The following is a 27,274-nucleotide window of genomic DNA, read 5'->3' as shown; positions in this document are numbered from 1 at the left end:
TTAAAGATCTTGGCTGATTTTAATAACTAACCATTTGGGCTACTTTTTTATCCTCTTTCCCCGCTTTAAATTCCTGTTCTTATGTTTTAAGTTGACCAACAGAGAGTGAGCCTATGAAACCCTTTCTCAACCTCAATAAAAGCAGAACCCCAGGCCTATTCTCTCTCTCTCTCTCTCTCTCTCTCTCTCTCTCTCTCTCTCTCTCTCTCTCTATATATATATATATATATATATATATATATATATATATATATATATACCTTGCTGTGTGGTCCCAGGTGTACTGTATAATTTCCAGGTCTATAAGTAATAAACAATCAGGTTCCCTGATAATTACTGCTGAAAGCCATCTTGCAATCGTAATAAGAACCACAAGGGCTGGTTCAACCACAACCTGGTTATTGAAAGGTTGAGACTGGCACAAAACAGAGGAGCATTCCATAATGATAAAGTGGTCAAGTCTCCAAAAGGATACAGCAAACCTAACTGTTTCTGTAGCAAAACTAAGGCTACAAAATACATAAGGCAAAAACTGATAGAACTTCAAGGAAAAAAATAGAAAAATTCACTTCCCAACTCATTTTATTAGGCTACCATTATTCTAACACCAAAACTGAATGAAGGCATTACAAGAAAGGAGAATTACAGAACATCTCTCATGATAATAATGCAAAAACCCTCAGCAAAATATTAACAGATTTAATTCAATAATGTATAAATAGAATTATATACCAAAACCAAGTAGGATTTATGCAAGGCAACATTCAAAAATCAAGTATTGTAATCTATCACATCAATAAGCTAAAGAATAAAAATCACATGATTATATCAATAGATTCAGAAAAATTATTTGACAAAATCTAAAATCCTTTCATGATAAAAACTCCCAGTAAACTGGGAATAGAAAAGAACTGCCTCTATTTGATAAAAAAAAAAAAAATCTACAAAAAACTTCAGCTAACATCATACTTAATGATGAGAAACTGAAAACTTTCTCTCTAACATGAAACAAGGGGACAAGACTAAGATAGCAGCCTTGATATCAGGAACAAGACTAAGCTATTCACTCTCACCACTTCTATTTGACATTGTACTATAAGTCCTAGCCAGTAGGATAAGACAAGAAAAGGAAATAAAAATCATCCAGATTGGAAGGGAAAAAAAATCATTTTGTTCATAGATGACATGATTTTCTATGTAGGAAATCCCAAAGAATTGTCAAAAAAAAAAAAAAAAGTTCTAGAACTAATATGCAATTACAGCAAGGTCATGGGATATAAGTTTAACATACAAAAGTCAATGGCTTTCCTATAAACCAGCAATGAACAACTGAAATTTGAAATTAAAACAATGATATTATTTATATTAAAACCAAACAATTATATGCTTAAGGCATAAGCCAACAAAATATGTACAGGATCTATATGAGGAAAACTATAAAATGCTGATAAAAGAAATCAAAGAAGATTCACACAATTAAATTTTCATGGATAGAAGTCTCACTGTTGTTAAGAGGCCTATTCTCCCCAGCTTGATCTGTAGATTCAATGCAATCTCAGTTAAAATCCCAGCAAGTTATTTTGTGGATATCAACAAACTAATTCTAAAGTTCATGATGAGGCAAAAGATCAAGATAGTTCGCACAATAATGAAGAAAAATATAGGACTGACACTACCTAATTTTAAGAATTACTGTAAAGCTACAGTTAATGAAGACAATGTGGTATTGGTGAAAGAACAGACAAATTGATCAGAGGAACAGAACAGAGAGCCCAGAAATACACCCACACAAATATAGTTAACTGATACTTGACAAAGGTGTAAGGTCAATGGAGTCTTTTCAACAAATGGACAATGAGACATCCATATGCAAAGAATTTTAATCTAGACAGAAAGTGTAGTCTAGTCTAGTCTAGACTAGTCTAGTCTAGTCTAAACTTTCACAAAAGTTAACTGAAATGGACCTTAGACCTAAATGTGAAATACAAAACTATAACATTTCTAGAAGACAATATAGGAGAAAATCCAAATTCCCTTGAGTTTGGTAATAATTTTTAGATATAACACTAAAAGCATAATACAAAAAAGAAAAATATATTAAATTGGACTTTATTAAAATTAAAATTTCTTGGTCTACAAAAGATATTATTAAGAAAGGCTGAAATAAGTCACCAACTGGGAGAATATATTTGCAGAACATGTATCTGATAAAGGACTTGTAACCAAATTACATATAGAATTCATAAAACTCAGCAATAAAAAAAGATCCAATTATAAATGAAAAAAAATTCAAAATAGACACCTCACCAAAGAAGAGATACAGATGAAAAGTAAGCCTATGAAAAGATGGTCAACATCACATGTTATTGGGGAATTGCAAATTAAAACAATAATGAGATACCACTACACACCTTTTAGAATAGCTAAAAATTGATTAGTAAGGAAGAATAGAAAGATCCTGGTCTCCTCTACTCCCAGGGACAAGCCAAAACTACAACTACATATAGAGCAATTATCTCTGAGAACAACCTGAAGACTAGCAGAAAAGATATTCTACAACTAAGGATAAAAAGAAAAAGCCACAAGGAGATAAGTGGAAGGGGCAGAGACGCCATCTGGCCAGACCCACACCCTCAGCACAGTGATCCACAGCTAGCAAGCGTGTCAGAGCAGTTCAGGTCCTCTCTGAGGAGCAAGGGGTCCACGTCCCACTTTGAGCTTCTCAGTCCAGGGGACCTGCACTGGAAGATAAGCCCCTATAATGTCTGCCTTTGAAAACCAGTGAGGCCCATGTCCAGTAGAGCCAAGGGCTATATTCCTACCGAATACACAGAGATTCTGATCTTAAAGGGTACACATACAAATTCACTCAGTCTGTGTCCCAGTGAAGAGGCAGCCATTTGAAAAGCATAAATGAAAGAGATTCATGGGCTAACTTTAGGGTATGTGCCTCCAAGGTGCAGGGATCTGTTGAAACTGTCTCTGGATACAAAGTCATTGACAGGCAAGTTTTTTTGCTCACATTCTACCTAGCTAACCTGGCAGTCACTATTTCTGGTTCTTCCCACCCACCTTACTGGCACTGCTCACACTGCCCTAGGTTCACACACAGATACACTCCAGAGGCCCTGCACCCTACCATCCCACCACACCTAGCAGGCACCCTCAGCAGGCACCAGGGCCCCTCCAAAGCAGCTGTCCACACTGCCACACCTGGCAGATAACTTCAGCCAGGGCAGATGTCCAAAAATGGCTCGCACCCCAGGGCTGGCCCAACACACCAGAGTGTCCTCAATAGTCATTACTAGGCCTTATAGGAAGCTGTACTGGGGGCCAGTCCTACACACTAGTGCACCTACAGCAATCACAACCCAGCCACAACAGGAGGCTGCATGTAGCACACATAGGGAACACTCCTGGAGAACCTGGCTCTGTGGCTGAGGGAAACATGCTAGTGGCCCTCACAAGGACACCATCTAATAATAATAAAACCACACATGTTAGTCCGGAAAACAAGTCTCAATAAACTTAAGAAGATCAAATCATATTAAACATCTTTTCTGACCACAAAGGTATGAGACTAGAAATCCAAGAAAAAAAACCTAGAAACACAAGCATGTAGAGTCTAAACAACATGCTACTCAACATCCAATGGGTCACTGAAGAAATCAAAGAGAAAATCAAAAAATACCTTGAGATAAATGAAAATGGAAAAACATGAACAAAACAAAATTCATAGATGCAGAGAACAGCATGATGGTTATCAGAGGGGAAGCTAGGGGTAAGTGAAATGAGTGAAGAGGGTGGGTTAATTGTAGAGGGACAGACAGTAACCAGACATACTGTGGTGATCACTTTGTGGTGTATACAAAGATTGAATTATTATGTTGTACATTTGAAACTAATATACTGTTACATACCAATTTTGCCACAACTGAAAAAAAAAACTGAAATAAGTAAAATCTTACTTTTTTCTAAAGTGCTCCCTGGTGCTCTTTGGTCCCAATCTTTAGAAGGCACAGTTGCTTTACTACTTGAATCAATTGTAGGTTGTTTCACTGGTAGAGATGAAAGCTCCATAGCATTATAAGAATCATACAAATCCCAAGCAGTGGACATTATGCCTAAAGAAACAGAAAGGTAAAGATTATTTTAAACCAAATTCTAATATTTTAGCTTATCCATAACAAGTTATAGCAAAATCTAAGATAAGAATATCTATTGTTTAGGGGGAAAATACTATTGTTTTACCACAATGGCAGGAAGTGGATAAAGGTGAAAAATAAATTAATCATGAGGACACCTTAAGAGATCCTTAGACATTACACCATTTGCATCTACAAATACCTTCATATTTTAGTAATAGCTCCAAATTATCCTCACCATCCTTTTCTGATCCCCACACTTCCTCCCTTCTATCCCAAACTGGTACCACATAATCTCATCAGTTTGTCAATATAGGGCTACCTTGATATGGCCCTGGACAACTATAACAAGGTTTTAATGTACTTTTACTTATGGTTAACATATAACATGCTATATTCTACAATACTTCTTATTTGTAATCATCTAATTCCATTTTTATCAAGTAAAATTTTCTATATGTGTAAAGATTGTACTTGGAAAAGTGTTCCCAAGAAATGTATAGAATGGCTTGGTTATTATATTCTCTCTTTAAATTTTTAAGTTATCTATATTTATTCAAATGAGAAATATATCAGTGGTCTCCAAACAAAAATTGGCAATGTTATTTATCTTCAAATTTAAAACTGAAAACCTCCCAACCCTCTTTATTGCTGATATAACAATGAAACTCTTATATGGCAATTATTATATCAGTGACTATGTAATAATATATCCTTACATGCTAACCTTACTAAACTTTCAGTTAAAGTACAGTGATTTAATAAAGAATTATTTTTTCTGAAAATCAAAACAGGATCTAGGTCTAATAAATTACTTCATTGTTAGAACCTCTATTTTCATGATATAAAATGAAGGAGCTTCGGTATTTAATGATGTTTTCAATTAGTAAGAATGTCAGCTCACATTTCATAATAACTTATGAACTTACCTTAAAAGGATCTAACAAAGTCATACACAGAGTGAATACCTAATATATCTTGCTGAATTGAAGAGGGTACACTTCCCATGCTCATAAAGGAAAAGACTTTAGACAGAAATTATTCCTTTGAATATTAAATTACCTAACTTTCTTTTTCTCCCTTTAACTAAAAATTTAGTAAGCTGAGCATATAGGAATATATTGTTACATGGTCACTAATGAAATAATTGCTACAGAGATACATATGCAAGTTATAAATGATCAATGTAAAATGTTAGGGTGATTTAAAATTGTTTCTTTTTTAAAGATAACAAGAAACATTGGTTTAGGTAACATCATTACATTTATTCATTGGAATAAATTTAATTAACCTTAGAAACAGAAAATCTAAGAAGCAGATATTATGTACATGTCATAATCTCATGTACAAGCTAGAATAATAAATAATAAATAATTCTGACTTCGCAATTTTGTACTGTCATACACTGTTAAAGAAATCTTATTTTAGCTATGATCAGAAAAAAGTATTCCCAATATACCAGTGTTTTGAGCATTTCTGAGTGTAAGATACGTGTAAATAGTTTTTACAAGTTTTAAAACATTGTTTCCAACCACTAGTTTAATTCAGACTATAAAAGAGTAATACTTGGCTACATAACATTTATAGAAAAATAATTTTACTTTTTAGTTGAGTAAAAAGACATGCTTACTATATATAAAAGAAAAGGTAAATGACTCACATTTCTATCACCTAGAAATAATAACTGCTAACATTTTTGTGCATCTTTCCAGACTGACATAAATATATACATGTGTTTGTAATGAACAAATACATATGTATATTTTTAATTAAAATGAGCCTCATATCACATATACCTTAAAAAATTATTATTGTAGGATAATATACTTAGAAAACAAACTGGCTTAATGAAATCTACCAAGTTTTAGGATTTAACTGTATTTTCAAAATTTGGCCAGGAACATTTATTGAGTTATCCATTTATTTGAAACGCCACTTCTGTAATAAATTTACTGTATTCTGTTAGGTGGGAAACTTTTTCCTCAGTTTTTGTGAATCTTTGCAGAGGCAACTTCAGCTAAATTGACATTTCTGGCTCCTCTATTTCCCACACTGACTTACTGCCACGGAAACAGAAGTGACTAACCCACAGGAGAGTTTAGGAGAAGGAACCGCAGCTCAGCCACTTCTGGATTTTTCTGGTAAGTCTTTACTCGCAGAAAGCATGCATTCTGATCTGTTCTCACCCATACATAGCAGGTCTGGCTTATCTAGCTGTGCCAGTTACTGTTGGTAAGATCTATTCTGGAGGGAAGAAATACCAAATCCACTTATTTGTGGATTTAAGACTACATTTTTCAATTAACTTCATCAGTAATAAAGGCAGTATCTTCATTTCCATCTCTCTGACTCCTGAATCTCTTTCAATTTCAACCAAAATCAGGCAAGGAAGACATGCTTTTTTTTTTTGATCCATAAAATCTTTTTATTTACTTGGTCTGTATCAAATTCTTTAGTATAAATTAAACCATTGTTTTAGTAAAATCTTTCTTGTGAAACACAGACCTTCGCAGAAGAGAGTATATTTCATATACGTGTAAGGTAAAGAAAGAATTAATACCATGTACTCACCAACGAGGATAAGAAACAATACCTTCAGTTGCCTACAAGCACACTGGACACTATCCTATCATAAGCGTCTTCCTTCCAGCCACCTCCAACAGAAGTACCCACATTTCTTAACTTTTGTATTGATCATTCCTTTGCTTTGTTTGGGGGTTTGTTCTTCTGTGGCAAATGCTATTGGGGTCCTGCCCATATCCACTCTGCATTACCTTTTACTCACATCTCCAACTATCAGCACTTGTATTTAAGTCTGGCTACCCATGTTCTAGGACCCTTTCACGAGGGAGGACGGGATTTCTGAAGAGTAGCATTCAGTATGCATAGGGTTATTTAATCCCACTGGTTTTTTGTTTTTGGTTTTTCGTTAAGTACCCATGTCTTGAACTGTGCCTGATGTTCCCCAGCTAAAGATCCTCTATTTTGTCCTCTCGAGAGAAGAAATTTCTGATGTCTTTCAGGGTAGAAAAGGGAAACTTATCACTTATTCAGACCATGTGTTTAATTCCTTTTTTGACTCTATTATATTTTTCAGTGTGTGTGTTTACACATTTTGTTTATCCATTCATCCATTGACAGACATTTCAGTTTTTCCACTTTTTGACTATGGAAAATACTGCTGTTATGAACATGTGTGTGCATGTATTTGAGTACCTATTTTCAATTCTATGGGGTATATACCTAGGAGTGGAATTGCTGGCTAACACGGCAATTCTGTTTGAGGACCTACCAAACTCTTTTCCACAGTAGCTGCACCATTTTATGTTCCCAAAAGCAGTGTATAGAGGCTTCAAAGTCTCAACTTTCTTGTCAACACTTCTTTTTGTGTTTGTTTGTTTAATTATAGTCATTCTAATGGGTGAGAAGTAGTAACTCATTATGGTTTTGATTTGCATTTCTCTAATGATTAATGACATTTAACAATTTTTCCTGTGCTTGTTGACCACTCGTTTTTCTTTGGAAAACTGTCTGTTGAAGTCCTATGCCCATTTTTTAATTGTGTTGTTTGTCGTTTTGTTTTCAGATTACAAAATTTCCTTATATATTCTGGCTACCAGACCTTAACAGAGAGGGGATTTGTGAATATTTTCTCCCATTATGTAGGTTGTCCTTTTACTTTTTTGATGGTTATTTGATGCACAAAAGTTTTTAATTTTGATGAAGCCCAATTTATCCATTTTTTTTTCTTTTGTTCTCCAGGCTTCTAGTATCATGTCTAAGGATCTACTGTCAAGACAAAGGGCAGAAATATTTATCCTAATTTTTTTCTAAGAGTTTTATAGTTTTAGCTCTTTCATTTAAATCACTGATCCACTTTAAGTTAATTTTTGTATATGATACGAGATAGAAGTGCAACTTTATTCTTTTGCATGTGGCTATCTAGTTGTCCCAGCGCCATTTACTGAAAAGACAATTTTATCTTCATGAAATGGTTTTAGCATCTTTATCAAAAATCATTTAGCCATATATGTGAGGGTTTATTTCTGGAATCTCTTTTCTATTTTTTTGGTCTATATATCTATCTTTATGCTAGTATTATCTTATTTTGATCACTATAACTTACAGCAAGTTTTTAAATCAGGAAGTATGAGGCCTTTAGCTGTTCTTTTTTGAGATTGTTTGGGCTACTTGGGGATCCCTTTATAGTCCATATAAATTTTAGGATGTTTATTTCTATTGTTGAAAAAAGTGTTTGGGATTGTTTTGGGTAGTAGTCACCTCTTAACAAAATTAAGTCTTTCAATCCATTAACACAGGATGTATTTCCAATTACTCAGGTCTTCTTTTATTTTTTTCTAGCAATTTTTTTTGCAGTTATCAATGTACAAGTTTTTCATTACCTTGGTTAAATTCATTCCTAAGAATTTTATTATTTTAGGTGCTATTTTAAACACAATTTTTTTTTTGGATTGTTTGTAGATGGTGTATAGAAATACAATTGAATTTTGTGTGTTGATCTTATATTCTGCAACTTTTTATTTTCTATATATGATATGATAGGTGTTAATTAAACCTACTGTGGCAATCATTTCACAGTATATGTAAATCAAATGATCATGTTATACACCTTAAATTTATACAGTGATGTATGTCAATTATTTCTCAATAAACTGGAAAAAAATAGTGGAGTCTCTTGTTAGCATATAGTTGGGTCATGTTTTTTTGGTTCCAGTTTTATTGTCCTTTATCTAAAATCCATTCTGTCAATCTCTGCTTTTTAATTGGAATGTTTAATCCATTTATTTAAAGTAATTACTGTTCAGGAAGGACTTCTGCCATTTTTCTATTTATCTTTTTCATGTCTCATATTTTCTTTGTTCTTCAAATAGTCCCTGACTGTCTTCTTTTATATTTAATTTATATTTTTATAGTGTATCATTTTTCTTTCTCATTTCCTTTTCTGTAATTTCTAAGTTATTTCTTGGTGCTTGCCTTGGGGAATAAAATTAATTTCTTAAAATTTTAACAATCTATTTTGAAATAATACTACCTTACTTCAATCATACAAAAAAACTGCTCCTAGGTAACCAAATTCCACCCCCTTTATGTTGATATTGTCACAAATTACATCTTTATATTTTGTATGCCCATTAGCATAGATTTATAATTATCGTTTTATGTGTTTATTTTAAATTATATCACAGAAAAATAGGAGTTACAAACCAGAATTACAATACTGGTTTTTGTATTTACCTATGTAGTTACTTTTACCAGTGTTCTTTGTTTCTTCATATGTTTTCAAATTGTATCTAGCATCCTTTCATTTCTGCCTGAAGGACTCCCGTTAGCATTTCTTGTAAGGCAACTGTACTAGTGCTGAATTCCCTTAGCTTTCAGTTATCTATAAATATCTTAATTTCTCCTTCACAAGGATATATTCAATTGTAATTATTTAATTAAATTTCTCCTTCATGAGGATTATTCGAAGGATAGAATTCCTGGCTGACAATTTTCCTCTTTCAGTGCTTGAAGTATGTCATCCCACTGGCTTCTAGCTTCCAGGGTTTCAGCTGAAAACTGGGTGTAATCTTATTGATGATCTCTTGTACGTGGTGAGTCGTTTTTCTCTTGCTGCTTTCAAGAGTCTCTCCTTGTATTTCAATAGTTGGATTATAATCTGTCTCAGTATGGATCTCTTTATTTGTATCCTCCTTGGAGTTTGTTGAGCTTCTTGGAGGTACAGATTCATGTTTTGTTTAATCAAATTTGGGAATATTCAGGCCGTTGTTTCTTCAAATATTCTTTGTGCATAGTTTCCTTCAGCCTTATGAAAATATTTAATACAATTGATCTAAAATCTTTGTCTAGTAAATCTAATGTCTGTACTTCCTCAGGGAGATTTTGTTAATTTCTTCTTTGAATGAGCCTTACTTTCTTGTTCCTTTGTAGCCTTTGTAATTTTTTGCTGACAATTGAACATCGTGAATATAATAATGTGGTAATTCTGGAAATCAGACTCTTTCTCAGGATTTGATGTTATAGTTCACTGTGAGTGGTAGTTGTTTGTTTGCTAAGTCATTTTTCTAAACTATTTTTGTAAAGTCTGTATTCTTTGTCATGTATCATCTCAGAAGTGTTTGATTTTTAGCTTTTGGTTAGCCAGCATCCTGACAGAGATTTCTCTGAACCTCTAGATTTCTCTTCCCTCAAAAACAGAAAAAAAGAAAAGAAAAGAAAGGAAGAGAAGGAAAGAAAAAGAAAAAAAGAGAAAAAAAAAAAAGGAAAAAAAAAAGCCTTCCAGTCTTTGTAGGTTGGCCCTATGTTTAGAAATTCCTTCAATGCTTAGATAGGTTGCTTAAAACTATACCACAGCTTTCACTTCCTGCTTGTACTGAATCTGGAGATTGGTCAGAAGTGTACAGTTACGATCTTTTCAGGTCATTTCTGAGCATGCATCCTGCGCTAGGCATACACATGATGTTCTAAATTCCCTTCTATATGCAAATCTTTTCAACACCTTAATTTCCTGAAAAAAATCTCTCCCCTGATTTTTCTCCCAGGCTTTCAGTGTTTGACTCCTCAGGAAGCAATTCATTTGCTTTACAATGTTTTTGAAGAATGCAATATGCCTATTGCCTGAGAGAGTTCCGAGTTAGGTAAAAAAAAAAAAAAAAAGAAGACAAATGCCTTTGTCAGTCCTCCAGGTAGCCCCTAGACAGGTTAAAACATACAAACCAAGTTCTTCGAGAATAAAGTCTGTTCTGTTCCCTCCGGGTCTCACACTGAGATGGCAGACTGCTATCTTTAAGACCATCACCGTATGGAGGAGGGGAGCGGTACAAGAACAAGTAAAGATGCTACAGAGATTTCCCACTAATTATAAGTTGCCCTTCTCTTGACTTAGCACTTCCTTAGAAGTGTGTCTATTTTAATCTTTTAAAAGAACTAGTTTATGGTTTTGATGAGTAATAAAGGCTGTTAAGATTATAACCTTTCTTCTAATTACCCCTTTGGCCACAGCTCACAGATTTTTTGGCAATGCTGTGTTCTCAAGTTTGTTAATTTATAAACATTGAAAAATAGTAAATGTAGTGGTTAAGAGCTCAGGCTCAAGAATCAGACTGTCTGGGAGTATCACCGTCCACCACAGTAATGGAGTGGCCTAGGGCAAGTTAGCTCACTTCCCTTTGCCTGTTTCTTCTTCTTTATAGAATAATGGGAATAATAATAGCTACTACCTCATAGGGCTGTGGTGAGAATTAAATCAGCTAATATACAGGCATATCTCATTTATTGCAATTTGCAGAAACTGCGTTTTGTTGGGTTTTTTCTTCCCCCAAATTAAAGGTTTGTGGCAACCCTGCACTGAGCAGCTCTATCAGCACCATTTCCAACAGCGTTTGTTCACCTCGTGTCTGTGTCACATTTTGGTAACTATCACAATATTTAAACTTATTCATTACTGTTATATTTGTTATGGTGATGTGTAATCAGTGATCTTTGATGTTACTATTGTAATTTGAGGTGGGAGAGGATGGAACCACAAACCATGCCCACGTCAGACAGAGACCTTATTCGATAAATGTGTGTTCTACTGCTCCACTGACTGGCTGGTCCCCCATCTCTCTCCCTCTCCTCGGCCCTCCTATTCCCTGAGACACAACAGTATTGAAATTAGGCAAATAAATAACTTTATAGTGATCTCTAAGTGTTCAACAGAAAGAAAGAATAGTACATCTCTCACTTTAAATTAAAAGCTAGAAATGATCCAAGCTTGGTGAAGAAGGCATGTTGAAAGCTGAGATAAGCCAAAGGCAAGGCTTCTTGCACTAAACAGCCAAACTGTAAATGCAAAAGAAAAGTTCCTGAAGGAAATTAAAAGTCCTACTTCGGTGAACACGTGAATGATAAGAAAGCAAAACAGCCTTACTGCTGTATGGAGAAAGTTGTAGTGGTCTGGATGGAAGATCAAATCAGTCACAACATTCCCTTAAGCCAAAACCTAATCCAGAGCAAGACACTAACTCTCCTCAATTCTGTGAAGGCTGCGAGAAGTAAGGAAGCTGCAGAAGAAATGTTTGAAGGTTGATTCATGAGATTTAAGGAAAGACGCTGATTCTATAACATAAAAGTGCAAGGTGAAGCAGCAACTGCTGATGTAGAAGCCAAAGCAAGTTGTCCAGAAGATCTAGCTAAGATAATGAAGGGGCTACACTAAACAACAGATTTTTCAGTGTAAATGAAACAGTCTTGTATTGGAAGAAGATGACGCCTAGGACTTTTGTAGGTAGAGAGGAGAAGTCAATGCCTGGCTTCAATGCTTTGAAGGACAGGCTGACTTTCTTGTTAGGTGCTAATGCAGCTGGTGACTTTAAATCAAAGTCAGTGCTCATTTACTATTCTGAAAATCTTAAAGCCCTTAAGAATTATGCTAAATCTACTCTGCCTATACTCTATCAATGGAACAACAAAGCCTGGATGATGACATGTGCAGACTTCATGGTTTACTGAATATTTTAAGCCCACTGTTGAGATCTACTGCTCAGAAAAAAAGATTCTTTTCAAAATATGACTGGTCATTGACAGTGTGCCTGGCCACCCAAGAGCACTGATGTACAATGTACCGTGAGATTCATGTTGTTTTCATGCCTGCTAACGCAACCTCCATTCTGCAGTTCATGGATCAAGGAATCACTCTGACTTTCAAGTCTTATATAAAAGACATGTTTCATAAGGCTATAGCTGCCATAGATAGTAATTCCTCTGATGGGTCTGGGCAAAGTCAATTGAAAACCTTCTGGAGAGGACTCACCATTCTAGTTGCCATTAAGAACATTCATGATTCTTGGGAAGAAGTAAAAATATCAACATTAACAGGAGTTTGGAAGAAGTTGATTCCAACCCTCATGGGTGACTTGGAAGGGTTGAAGACTTCAGTGGAGAAAGTAACTTCAGATGTGGTGAAAACAGCAAGAGAACTAGAATTAGAAGATGTGAATGAATTGCTATAATTTCATGATAAATCTTGAGTGGATGAGAAGATGCTTCTTATGCATGAGAAAGTGGTTTCTTGTGATGAATTTACCCATGGTGAAGACGCTGTGAGGATTGTTGAAATGATGTCAAAGGATTTAGAATATTATATAAACTTAGCTGATAAAGCAATGGCAGGGTTTGAGAGAATTGGCTCTAATTTTAAACGAAGTGCTACTGTGGGTAAAATGCTATCAAACACACTACAGAGAAGTCACTCACAAAAGGAAAGTCAGTCAATGCAGCAAACCTCATTGTTGTCTTATTTTAAGAATTTGCTACAGCCACCCCACTTTCTGCAACCACCAACCTGACCAGTCAGCAGCCATCAACACTAAGGCAAGGTACTCTACTGAAAAAAAGATTATGATTCACTGAAGGCTCTAATGATGGTTAGTATTTTTTAGCACTAAAATATTTTCAATTAAAAATAAATTGTACATTGTACATTTTTTAGACATAATGCTACTGTACACTTAATAGACTACAGCATAGTGTAAACATAACTTTTATATGCACTAGGAAATCAAAAATTCTTGTGACTCACTTTATTGTGATATTCATTCTATTGGAGTGGTCTGAACCAAACTTGCAATATATCCCAGGTATGCCTGTACATGAAAGGTCTAAAATAGTGCTTGGTATATTTTAAATTTTATTAGTTGTGGTCAATATTCTTTGTTACAGTAAACAGTAAGTTTTTATAAATGTTTCATAAAGATTTGAAGAGTACAAAATTCTATGATAGAGTTTGTATGAAAATCAAGATTGATAATTATGTTATTCAAATCTTCTGTATCTGTATTTATTACTTGTTAACTTAATTATCAAACTCTGAAAGCTGTAGATCAGAGTACCCAGCTACTGTTGTGATCTGGCCAAATTATTTCTATTTTTGCCTTATATATTTTAACATTTATTTGTTAATTGATAGACTCAAAGAATGCATATTAAAATACGGTAACTTATCAAACAGAATGAAATAGAAATTACCTTTGTCTTCCTTTATGATTCTGTCACACTGAACTTCTTTATTCTTTGGTGCTCCATTAATAGTCTGCATCATTCTTTCAACATACAAGTCATTGCCTAATCTATTTCGACAAAGGGTCTCATAATTCTTGTTTCTCCAGCTATAAAAAATAACGTATACTCTACTCATTAATAAAAATTATTACGACACGTATCTATTTGTACTATGCTTTTTCTTAAAATTACCTTCTTTAATGTGGATTGCACCAAAAAGTGAAGTGAAAAGTTCAAAACACTCCTTAGGAAAAGAATGCATTAAACTACCTCCAAAGGACGCTTTTACACTATAGCTTCCCTGCAACTTTCAGTACCCACCCACAATATATTAGCATTATCTTCACATAGGTCTTATGAACTTTGATGAAGACATTTAAAGCTATAAATTTCCCTCAAAGTGCATCATCTTATAGTATGTATCATTTTCATAATTGTTTAGTTCTGAGTATTTCTTCTTTGGTTCATGAAGAATTAAGTAACTCTGCTTTTTAACTTCCAAAAGCATTATGTGATTGTGTGTCTATGTTTCAGTTGAGATTTACGTTACTAATTTTTCTTTCCACTATGCTCAGAGAATTTAGTTTATCTGATACCACTTCTCTGAAATTTTCAAAACCTTGCTTCATGGCCTTGTACATGGATGATTTTTATAAATGTTCCATGTGTGCTTAAAAAGAGTGTGTTGTTCTCATTGTTGAATTCCAAGTTCTATACATGGCCATTAAATTATGTTTTGAGTTCAAATTTTCTGCAACTATACTAATTTTTTTAATCTGATTGATCCATCAATTATAAAGAGAGGCATGTTTAAATCTCCTACTTTAATAACTATCAGGTTTCCAATTTTTGCTTCATATATTATGCAGTTATTTTATTAGGAATATTCAAGTAGAATTATTATACCTTCCTATCATTATGAAGTGACCTTCTACATCCATAGTAGTGCTACCAGTTTGTTTCTCTGTAGAAGATATGTTTTTTCTTCTTCTTTTTTTTTTAATCTTTTAATATTTGGTATTCTGGAGTATGAGTTACAATGCACTGAGTCCATTTGTGTGTGTGTGAATTTCTTTTTATTTATTCCTATATCTGTGGAATGGTATTTTTCAGTAGTTAGAGGAAATCCTTACTGAATCACTTTGAATAGTCTTCTTTCCCATTCTTTCTGTCTTGCCTTTTTGGAATTGATGTATGTTAGACCTTTATTTTATTATCAGTATGTTTTAAATTTCTCTTTGATACTTTATATCCCATTTTTCTCTCTAAGCTTCATTTTGTATAATTTACCTAGATCTATGTTCCAATTTATTAAATATCTATTCAATTATGTCTTGTTTAAATTTTAAATGCTTTTTTAATATCAAAGATTAAATCAATGTTTACTTTTTAACTGTAACAATTATATAACATACTTTATTTTAAAGTTCTTTTTAGATATTTTTTCAATTACAAGTCATCATTTTGATAGTTTCTTAGTGTTACTGATATTTTAACTCTATCTTTTATTTAAAGACCTCACATACATTTTATACCCTATACTTGATAATATCATTATCCATATTCCTCAGGATCTAGATCTAGGACTTTTTTAAAGTTCTCATTCATAATGACTTGTTTCTTTATTGCTTTGGTGTAATTTTACTAAACTCAAGCTGAGCGAATCTTAAGAGTCTAAATGGGATATGCTTTCTTCCAGAGAAGGTGCATTTGCTTATGATAGTAGCTAGGACACCCGATTGACCTGCGACCACTTGAGATAACTGGGATCCTTTCAAGGGTCTTGGCTTAATACAAGAATCTCTGTGTTAATTCTCTCAGTTCGTGGGGAACCCAAGACTTGCTGGGTCTTAGATCCATGTGCTAATATTAACATTTGCATCCAGCATCTCTCCCTCTCTGATTTCAGATCACTTATCCACCACTTGGTTATTCATTTCCTTTCCTTTCCTTTTTTTTTTTTTTTTTTTTTGGTTCTAGGAGCTTTCCTTTACATCTCATGAACTTTAAAAGTATGCTTATCAAGATCTAATTGTACTACATTTTATAGTCCAAACAATTTTATAATATTTTATATTTGGGTTAAAAATAATACCATAAAATTATTTTAGTGATGAATTTTTTGTACTATGAATCAAATTATACTTGAAGATAATCTTAATAACTATGTTAATAATCTATTTATATACCCACATTAATTTCAGACAGAGTGGACTTCAGAGCAAGGAAAATTATCAGAGATAAAGAGGGCCTTACATAATGATAAACAATTCTTAATGTGTATGTGCCTAAGAACAGGGTTTCAAAATACATGAGGCAAAAACTAAAATCTTTTTATATTCATCAATAAAGAAAAACAAAATCTACTCTAATATAGTAAATTCAGTTATTTCCCCATAATATATTTTCCCTTCTTAAGTTTTGAATATAAAAATAGCAGTCATTTCTTTTTTAATTGAAAATAATTTATATATGCATAAAGGAAAAGATTCATTAAAACCTATTTTAAGACTTGGAAGCTTCCTTTCATTCTCTTGTTATTTGACATAGTCACTCACCTACTTTTTAAAAGAATATGGAAAAGCTATGGGTTCCTCCTCTAGAAAGAGCATACAACATAAACACCTTACCTGTAATTTCACGGGGCACATGTATAACTTTATATATAATTTCACCAGGCACATACACCACCAGTGTTTTTCCAGAAATCCCCAAAGACAAAACAAGGATAAGAACTTCTGACTTAGCATTTAAATTGTAAAAGCAATATAAACAATTGAGCCATACATACCTTAGTTTCTCAGCTTCTTCAGATTCTACAGAAACCATGACTGTTGGTAGGTTAAAAAATCTCATTGTTTCTGTCTCTGTTAGTATTATCTCTATCGTCTTCTCCAGGTCTTCTTTTGTTACAGTTTTTCCAGGTGTTGACCTCATAACTCGTAAATCTAAAATACATGACTTAATAAAAATCATTTACTAATTGCTATTTTTAATTTTCATTTTGCCAAAATATCATGATGAGTCATCCGTTGCAGGTGGCCTTATATGGTCAAGGAATAGGCCATCTTTTGAGATGCAGTCTATTTAATCCCTCTGAAGTCAAACTGGATCCTATGGCCCAGAAACAGTCTCTGTTACTGAAAGGTCAATCCTACCCCAATCTCAAATGTGTAGTCATAACTCCAAGGGCATCCCATTACATCTGTCCCATAATATTAATAGGGAGACTGGGGTGAGTGACTGTTGATACCACTCAAGAGGAATAAGGGCAAGTGTATTTTGTGGATAGTATGCAATCCTTCTCTGGGCCCTGAAGTTAATTTCTAGTCTATATCTATAACAACTTTTTGTTCTTTTGCTTGTCCTTAGGACAAATTTCACTGAGGATGGAGTTTCAGGGTGTGGGAAATAAAGAGCCATGGCAAGGTATACAGGTCAGCAATGATTCTCAAACTTCAGCATGCAACAGAATCACCTGGAGGGCTGGGATTCACCCCTAGACTTTTTTTTATATTTAATAAATTTTAATTATAGAACAGCTTTACATATACAGAAAATTGGCAAGAATCTTACAAAGAGTTCCTGCATACCCTACCCAGTTTTTACTTTTGCTAACATTACCATGGTACATTTATCACAACAAATAAATCAATATTGATGCTTCATTATTATCAAAAGTCAGTACTTTATCCCAATTTCCTTAGTTTTTAACTAACATCTTTCTTCTTTTCCAGGATTTCATGCAGTATATACCGCATTAAGTCATCATGTCACATTAGGCTTCCCTAGACTCGGACAATTTCTCAGACTTCCCTTGTTTTGATGACCTTGAGTTTTGAGGAGTACTGGTCATGTATTTTGTAGGATGTCCTTCAGTTGGTTTGTCTGATGTTAGACAGGGGTTAAGGATTTCTGGAAGGAAGACTACAGAGGTAGTGTCATTCTCACCATATCATATCAAGGGTACATGCTATCAACGTGACTTACTACTGATGATGTTCACCTTGACCTTGAGCCAGAGTTTGTCAGGTTTCCCTGCTCTGAAGTTACTCTTCACCTCCCTCTCTACATCCAGTACTCTTTAGAAGGAAGTCAACATGCAAAGTCCACACTTAAAACAGATAGGGAACTAAGTTCCAACTTCTTGAGGGAGGAATACCTACATAAATTATTTGGAATTCTTTTGTATAGAAGATTTGTCTGTACTCCCCTATTAATTTATTTATTCAATCATTTATTCATATCATTATGGAATCATGAATATTTACTTTGGGTTATAATCCAATATTAAACTATGTATTTTGTTGTTGAAATTGTTCCTGCTTTGACCATTGCAACCTCTATTGGCTGAGGTGTCCCTTTCCCATACCCCTGCCATTTTTAGTTTGTTCAATTTAGAGGTATTTTCCTTGGTACTTGTTTACTTTCTGATTCACCTTATATATTCTCTGCTCCAGTCTAGAATCAGTCCTTTCTCCAAAGATCCCTGGTTCCTTTTATTGGAGAATGGTATTAGAAACCAAGATTTGGGCACTGTATATGCTTGTTTCTACTGGGATGTCATTTTTCTAGGCTTGCTTAGCAGACAGAGCTAAGAAATATTTGTGTCTATAGTAACCCATATACACGTATATATCTATATCTATATCTATATATATTAATCTGTACCTATATTAAGCTAAACATGAGTTTGTATTAATGTTTCTGATTCTCATCCAATACCACATAGATAGTTCTAACCTTCCTCCCTCGTTTGTCTGCAGTCTCCCACTCCAATGACAGTGAGAAATCTGATTCTTACCATCTGCCTTCCATTTATTTACATGTAAAATCCTAGTATACATGGTCAGTGGTTCAGAGTTGTTAACCTACACTCCCAATGAAAATTGAAATTGAATACTTCCATTGAAAATCAACTAGAATACAGTGGTTATGTGCAGTTCCATGTTTTTAATTTTACAGTTTCCCCTCAGTTTCAACATTTTTTAGGTCTATACCTCCTCTCCCACCCCCACTCTCTCAGGGAAGTTACATCATACATTTGTAAAGCAGTTAGATTCTTATGTCACAGTCTGTATTTCATTCAAGGGTCCTCTGATCTCTTAACTGTGTTTTTTAAAAAATGTAGTATATTACGGTTTACTTTTTGTGCTGTAAGCTTCTATAGATTTTGATAAAAGCATAATGTTATGTGTCCACCACTACAATATTGTATGGAATAGTTTCACCATTTTAAAAAATCTACTGTACATTTCTTATCACATGGGAAGCTTTTAAAAATCTTGATGTTCAGGCTTCATTCCAAAATAACTGAATCAGAATTCTAGACATGTGATCTAGACATCAATATTTTTAATACTAAATTAGAAACTGTTACACATTAGAATCATGTGGGAAAATTTTAAATATATTTATATTCAGAAGTGTGTTACAGCTGGCCTGCACAAGCTTGCAAGGGGCCATTACTAAATTATCAGGAATTTTGTGAGCTAATTGTTAAATACAATCATTGTTCAAAATTAAATTATATAAGCTTACAATTAAATAAATATTAAAAACAAAGATAATAACCACTTATCACTTCCTACATTATTAAATTTTACTATTCCCTAAGCTCTTGCAGTTATTTATATCTTATGGTAAAAACACTAAATAATGATGTTCTACTAAGCATTTCTTCTAAACTTCCCATTCAGAAATTTCATGTTGGTAGCTTAAAATCTGCTGGTGGTGTTGAGTGAGTGAAAGTACTTAAACCATGGAAATTGGTTAACATTACACATCAGGACTTCTCCTACCTCTGAGTAGTTTTACATTTGCCAGCACACCACTATTTATGCCTAAACCCTACTGCCAGAGACTTCAATACAATTGGCCTGGAATAAGTTTGAGTGTGGGAAATTTTAGAGATATACTAGATGATATCAGTGTGCATTCAAGATTGAGAAATATTTCTCGAGTCTAAAAGAGTGGCCAGGTGGTAGAAGTAGAACTGTTCAGGTGTGATTCATTTCAGAGAATGACTTTGTAGTTAGAATTCACCTGCACCTGGCCAAGATGACAGAAACATCTATATTATTCTTCAAGGCTTCTGAAGATGAAATTTTGTTACTTCTGTTTGTTTGTTTGTTTGTTTTTGATATAAACAATTAGAGGAAGACCTCAAAGCAAATCATTAGATAAAGATTATTTGTTTTTATCTTAAGAACAATGCAAATCCATTTGAAGGTGTTTTAAGCAGGGAGAATGTGATTAGATTGTGTTCTTAAAAAGATCATTCTGGATACAGCCTGGAAAACCAAACTGGAGAATGGCAAGAATATACATAGAGACTGCTGGAGGTTAGGACAATAATTCAATTCCCTTTGTCTGCCTCTGAGAGGATGGGCTTCTTCCTACAACAGACATTACTAATTGTCTGTTTAAAGCCTTTTTTCCTTCCCTTGCTTCTTTCTATTACTAGAGGCTGGGAAATCAGTCTTTGGCTTTCCTAGCCTCTCTGGAAGCTAATGGTGGCGATGTGACACAGTCTGGCCAGTGAGATAAAAGCAGAAATATACAGGAAAGTGGCTTCTGGGAAAACTGTTATTTTCCTCCCAAATGAGGGAGATGTGACTGGTGCTACAAAGAAGGTCTTTCTTCATCTTTCTGCCTTTAATGTGGATATAATACCTAGAACCGGGGCAGGTATTTTGAGACCATGAGGCAAAAAACGGGAAGAAAAGGCTTAAGAAGAGAATAGCAGAGCTGCCAATCCAGACTTTGACACAATTAAGCCACAAAAGGAAAGCCAAAAGCTATCTAGCTTTAACTTCTTTTAATGTGGGAAAAATAAGTCTTTATTTGTTTAAGCTAATAGCAGTTGGGTATTCTGTTACTTGTCAGAGGCATTCTGTCACATATGCTAACATCAAAAAGAAAAGTTCGCCAAGCACTTTTCTAACCTTGTTAATAATTTCACTAATCCTCCATTATCATCTTAGAGGAAAAGACAACCTTACTGCACTCCAATGCAAATTACCCTGAAGTTAAGTACCCACTTCTCCCAGCACTTCTGATCAACCATTACGTCCTCATTCTTTTACCTTCACTTGTATAATCCTTTGCATTACCTCATGTTTTATCCTCTGCCTAGAACGGGCCTCTCCTATTTGTTCTCCTGACAAATCACTAATCATCTTTAAAAACCCAATTTAAAAGTCAACAATATTCTCCATGAACAGTCTTTTTTTTTTCCACCTCAAAGTAGTTAATCTTTTCTTTTTAAGTGTCCCCATCACATTCTGCATATGTCTTATTATGGCATTGATTACAGTGTATCAGAATTATCTGTCTCCTGAGTTAGAAGCTGAGCTCTTTTAAAATCGGGCCTGCAATTCTTGAGGCTGGTGTTGCAAAGGAGTCACTTTGAGAATTTTTTAAATATATAATAAACACTACCCTGGTAATTCTCACATAGCTACTTCACAGGCCAGCATTTAGGAATGATTATCATAATTTTTCTATCTCAAGTACCCCCAAAATAATGAACATATTTGCTAAAGAAATAATGAACTGTTACTTAAATGATTGTACTTTCATTACCTGTAAAACTGTACAATCTTTCCCGTTTATAGGATGGTTCTTCTAGGTCTTCTGCCATTGATTCAGTAGTGGATACACTTGACTTAGAAACTGTACTGCTTCCTAAAACTGACCTTTAAAAATGAATAACATTATTTATTTATTTAGATGTCCTCATGGGAAATTAAATGTTTAAATGAAAAACTATCAGATTTAGAAATCAAATATACTGTAATAATATGAGCAAAATTGATAAAAATAAGTTTTTTTTAAATATGAAGTTGATTTTTAATGTTCCTTGAGTTAAAAGTCATTTAAAATATATTTTAGAGATAAGACATGTCAAACCTATGCCTACAGTCCTTCAGTGGATTCCCAGCAGTATGCTAGGATAAAAATCCAAAATACAGCCTACCTATCCAGACTCTCCATCTTAACTTCATTATCACTATTCCTTTTCCTTTTTTTTTTCCCCCAAGTTCCTCAGTCCTGTAGAGCTCTGTTATCTCAGGGCCTCCGCCTGGAGCATTCTTCCTTTCATTTTTTGCCAGGTTTCTGCTCATTATTCACATCTCATTTTAAATGCAATTTATTCAGTTTGATAAAGGTCCTCTCAAGACTTAATTAAAATAAAATCTATATACTTGATGGGAAATCAATACACTGAAGACTCAAAAAATAACTTCCTTAAACATACATTATTTCATGATATTACACACTTTTTTTCCCCTTTCTATTTATGGTTCCAACCGTCCTCCAAAAGGTGGGGTTCACTTTACTGGCATATGCTTTGTTTTTCAGAGAACTCCCCCAAATTCTGTATGCAAATTTGGAGGCAGACTCTAGACCAGCATATTTTCTCCTAAAATTTCATGCTTAGTTAACACCTGGAACTTTAAATTTGTCAGAGTGAAAATTACACACTCAAATATTTTCCCATAAGCTTTAGATTATTTTAGGAGCACTGTTTTATTATTGCAAAGACTGAGCTTTTCTATGGCAAGCACTGCACGTTTTCATCATATAAGTATCTACATAATAAATGCAGAATATGTTATTTACAAAAAAAGTTGTATCACAAGAGAGAAATCAAACCTTAGGAGAACAAAGATTTGTATGGAAGAATAGGGGTAAAAAAGAAAAGCCACTCCTTCCCCTAACATGCAGCATAAAATAAACTGAAGAAAACCGAAGAAATATGTCTGTAATGCTAGGCACCATCTTTTGGTTCTTTAGGAAACCTTGAGTAAAATCAATATATTTTTTCACAAGTGTTTTGGTGTAAGCACAGGGGAACTCTTAAGATATGCAAAGTTCTGCATCTATTTAAAACATGAGAGGAACACAGAATGGCACACTAAGATGAGAGTGGGGCTGGGGGACTGGAGACAACAGACCCCTAAGTTACACACGTGCAACTTAAATGAAAAGAAAATACGTAAGATACAAAAAAGAACTCTAGAATATTATACTCTACCTTGTAAACTGCCCTAACATACTTGGATTTATTGTATTCTGATACAGGCTATAGGAAGCTATAAAGTCTGATGTATAGGATCCTTCCTGGGATGTCAACAGTTTATTTGGCTTTGCTGCACCAGTATGTGGATCCGGATGGTGAAGAGGTCTGGGAGTGACATCAACTCCATGTGCATCAATCACCTGTAGAAAATGGTTACTTAAAATAAGTAAAAAAGATGGGTTTCTGAATAATGGGTCCTAGAAAACAGAAATGAATGTAGTAGACAAAAGATAATGTTTGTAAGATACGCTAAACATGAAAAACTGAATGATCAAAGATTTCATGCTTAAAAAGTTTCTTCATTGTTACATTTTTTTAAAAGTCTTATTCATGTTTTACCTCCACACAAGTTATACATATTAATTTTGAGAAAATTCAAAAAGGGAGAAAGATAATTTATTTAGATTGCTAATATTTTGGTATATTTATTTCTTATGTATAAGCTGTAAAAAACCCACTATTTTCCATTTAACATTTTATTAATAAACATTACTCAAGTCATTACATATCTTGGCTTATTTGTTTTTGGCTAACTTCTGATCTTTTAAATTATGAAATTTAATACATATAGAAATGAAATTAAAATATAAACATATGGTTAAATAACATAAAGCAAATGTTCTCATAATCAAAACTAAAGTGAAAACTGTAACACTGATAAACCTCCAGACTTTGCCCCTTCTGGATTACAAAGAGCTCCCCTCACTCTTGCCTCTTCTGGGTTACAGCCTCGCCCTCCTCTCCAATGAACAGCATTAACTTGATTTTGGTAATCATTTTCTTTCTTCTTTTTTTTTAATAGTTTTATTAGTTTGCATTCCTAAAGAATAGCATTTACTCTCTATAACTTGTACTGAAGTAAAAATATATGTATATACTGAGATGTGCACATATAAATGTACAGCTTAATGAATTTTCACAAACGGAAGACACCCAGGTACCTGGCAATCAGATTTAGAAAGAGAAAATTACCAGCCTCTCAAGTTCCTTACATGAGAGTCACTATCTCCCATCAAAGCTAATGAGTATCCTGACTCCATGGATTAGTTTTGCCTGTTTTGAACTTTATAGATCATGAAGCATGTACTCTGGTATCTGGCTTCTTTTGTTCAACATTATATTTGTGAGATCCTTTCATATTGTTAAGCATAGTTGCAGATGTTTATTTTCACTATTGTACACTATTCCACCGTGTGACTATATCATAATTTTATTTATGTATTTTATTGCTCATGGATGTTTCTGTAATTCCAATTGTTTGGCTAGAACAAATGGTGACAGTATGAATACAGTTGTATATGTATTTTGCTGACTGTACTGTATGAATTTATGTTGGGTGTATACCTAAGTGGAATTCCTGGATAATGGATCATTTATATGTTCACATTTAATAGATACTGCCAAAAAGTTTCCCCAAGTGTTTCCCACCAACAATGTATGAGAGTTCTGGTTGCTTCGGATTTTGGTTAGCGCTTAGTATTTGCCATGTTTGTCAATACAATTTAGTTTTGCCTGTTTTTAAATTTACATAGTCATATATTATGACTGACATATCTGACATCTTTTGTTCAGCAATATGTTTTATATTTTTCCATGTTGTTGTATGTATAATAGTTCATTCATTTATTGGTGATTGTAAAGTGCTCTGCTGGATTACTGTATCACATTTTATTTATCCATTTTACTTTTAATAGACGTTGAGTTATTTCCAGTTTTTGGCCATGATGAAAACTGTTTCAATAAACACTGATGTAAAAGAGTACTGTTACACATGAGAATGCATTTCTGTAGGGGACATGTAGATGTGGAATTGATCAGTCAACATGATTAGACAACACCAAACTGTTTCCGAGTTGGTTGTAAAAATGTCAATGATTATCAGCATTGTGACAGCTGCTGTTACTCTACACTCTCATCAACAACCAGCACTGTTAGATTTATAAATTTAAGACACTATGGGTATGGGCATATGGGTATCTCATTTTGACTTTAATTTTTATAAAGTTGAACTTTTTTTCATATGCCTATTCCCATCTTAACTTCCTATTTTGGAGGAAAAATACAAGTCTTATGCACACTATGTTTTATTGAGTTTTGTCTCTTTTTTTTAATTGATAATAGAGGTCATTAAATATTCCATATATGAATCCTTTCAGTTTTATATGCTGCAAATGTCTTCTTTCACTCTAGCTTCATTTTCCTCGTGGTATCTTTTAATGAACAGAAGTTCTTCATTTAACATAGCCAAATTTATCATGTTTTCCTTTATGGTTTATGCTTTGGATGCCTCATTCAAGAAACCATTCCCAATCCTGAAATTATGAAGATGTTTTTCTATCTGTTGCTTTTCATGTTTGGATTTATAATATACCTGGAATTGAGTTTTTTGTATAGTATGAAGAAGGAAGCCAATACATTTTTATTCCATCTGAATATAACAAAAACAAAGAAAAACTTCTGTGATTTTGACTGAAATTTCAAAGAATCTATAAGTAAAAATTTGGGTATCATTGATATGCTTATAATATTGACTCTTTCTATGCATAAACATATTCTATCTCTCCATTTGTTTGGATCTTCTTTAATGTCTCCCAGTAAAATTTTATAGTTTTTGAAATATAGTTGTGTGCATCTTTGTTATATTTATCCACAAGTACTTAATATACTTTAGTGCTATTATAAATGGCATCATTAAAAATATATAATTTTTGAAGTGTTGCTGGTATACAAATATACAATTGCTTTGAGGTTTTTTAATTTGATATCCAGTAACCTTGCCAAACTCTTATTAATTTGATAATTATTAATAGGTGATTCTTAATTTTGTATGCAGAAAATTGTGTCATCTACAAATATTCAACATATTGTTTCTTCCTTTCCAATTCTATACTTATCATTTCCTTTACTTATCAACTGAACTGGCTAAGACTTCTAAGTGTTGGACAGAAGTGGATCTTTCTTTGAAATGCTTTATCATTAAATATGATTAATCATTGCTGTAGGATTTTACAGATACTAAATCAGATTAAGGAAATTCCTTGTGATTCATAGTTTCATAAGAATATTTTTAATCATGAATGGATTTTTAATCTTACCAGATACTTCTATCTGTATTGAGATGATCACATGATTATTTTCCTTTAAGCTGTTAATGTGATGAATTACAATGATGGAGTTTTGAATGTTAAACCAGTCTTAATTTCTTGGTACAAATTCAAGATTCCTCATGATGTATCGTCTTTTTCTTGTTATTGAATTTTGTTAATATTTTATTGAGGATTTTTCCATCTGTGTTTGCAAGAATGACTTGTAATTTTTTTTTCTCATACAGTTGTAGTCAGACTTTGTTATCAAGATAATTTCAGCCTGAAAAAATGAGTTTTGGAGTATACCCACTTTACTTGTTCTATTTTTGTTCATATATGTTTGGTATATATCACTAGTGAAATCATCTGGGCCTGGAATTATCTTCAAAGGAAGATTTAAAATTACATTAATTGACTTAATAGATTTTAATTTTCAATTTTTGTTTCTCTTGGTAAAATGTAAGTTTTTAAAGAATTTTTCCATTTTATATTAATTTTCAAATTTTTCAAAATTTAAAATTGGAATAAAGTGACACACAGTATGCAATAATTATCTTCTTCTTTTTAGTGGAGATACTGGGGATTGAATTCAGGACCCTGTGCATGCTAAGCACATTCTCTACCACTGAACTATACAACCCCCAATAACTACCTTTTAAAATAGCTTTTAAAGTGTACAATTCAGCAGTTTTTAATGTATCCACAGATATGAGTTAATTTTAGAACTTTTTTATACCTCAATAAGAAACTCTGTATCCTTTAACTATGATCCCTTAACCCTCGTCTCCCTTCCAGCTCTAGGCAACCATTAATATATTTCATGTTTCTATAGATTTCCCTATTCCGGACTTTCAAGTGAGTGGAATCATATAGCGTGTGGTATTTTGTGATTA

At 33.5% G+C, this 27,274-nt stretch overlaps 1 protein-coding gene across 1 annotated transcript in view; it reads right to left on the bottom strand.

Annotated features, from left to right (window-relative positions):
* Positions 1 to 27,274, bottom strand: part of DNAI4 (dynein axonemal intermediate chain 4) — a 78,237-nt gene that overhangs the window by 30,295 nt on the left and 20,668 nt on the right. Inside the window, exons 3-7 of the mRNA XM_010989074.3 lie at positions 23,251 to 23,435; positions 21,795 to 21,907; positions 16,999 to 17,155; positions 14,175 to 14,314; positions 3,969 to 4,124 (exon numbers count right to left, since the gene is read on the bottom strand). Of these exons, the coding sequence (XP_010987376.1) occupies positions 3,969 to 4,124; positions 14,175 to 14,314; positions 16,999 to 17,155; positions 21,795 to 21,907; positions 23,251 to 23,435 (751 nt within the window). The remainder of the gene's footprint in view (positions 1 to 3,968; positions 4,125 to 14,174; positions 14,315 to 16,998; positions 17,156 to 21,794; positions 21,908 to 23,250; positions 23,436 to 27,274) is intronic.

Source organism: Camelus dromedarius, chromosome 14 (assembly GCF_036321535.1).
Source record: "Camelus dromedarius isolate mCamDro1 chromosome 14, mCamDro1.pat, whole genome shotgun sequence".
Classification (NCBI taxonomy): Eukaryota; Metazoa; Chordata; class Mammalia; order Artiodactyla; family Camelidae; genus Camelus; species Camelus dromedarius.
Note: the sequence above shows the minus strand (reverse complement) of the source record. Positions and strands in the feature narration are given on the sequence as shown.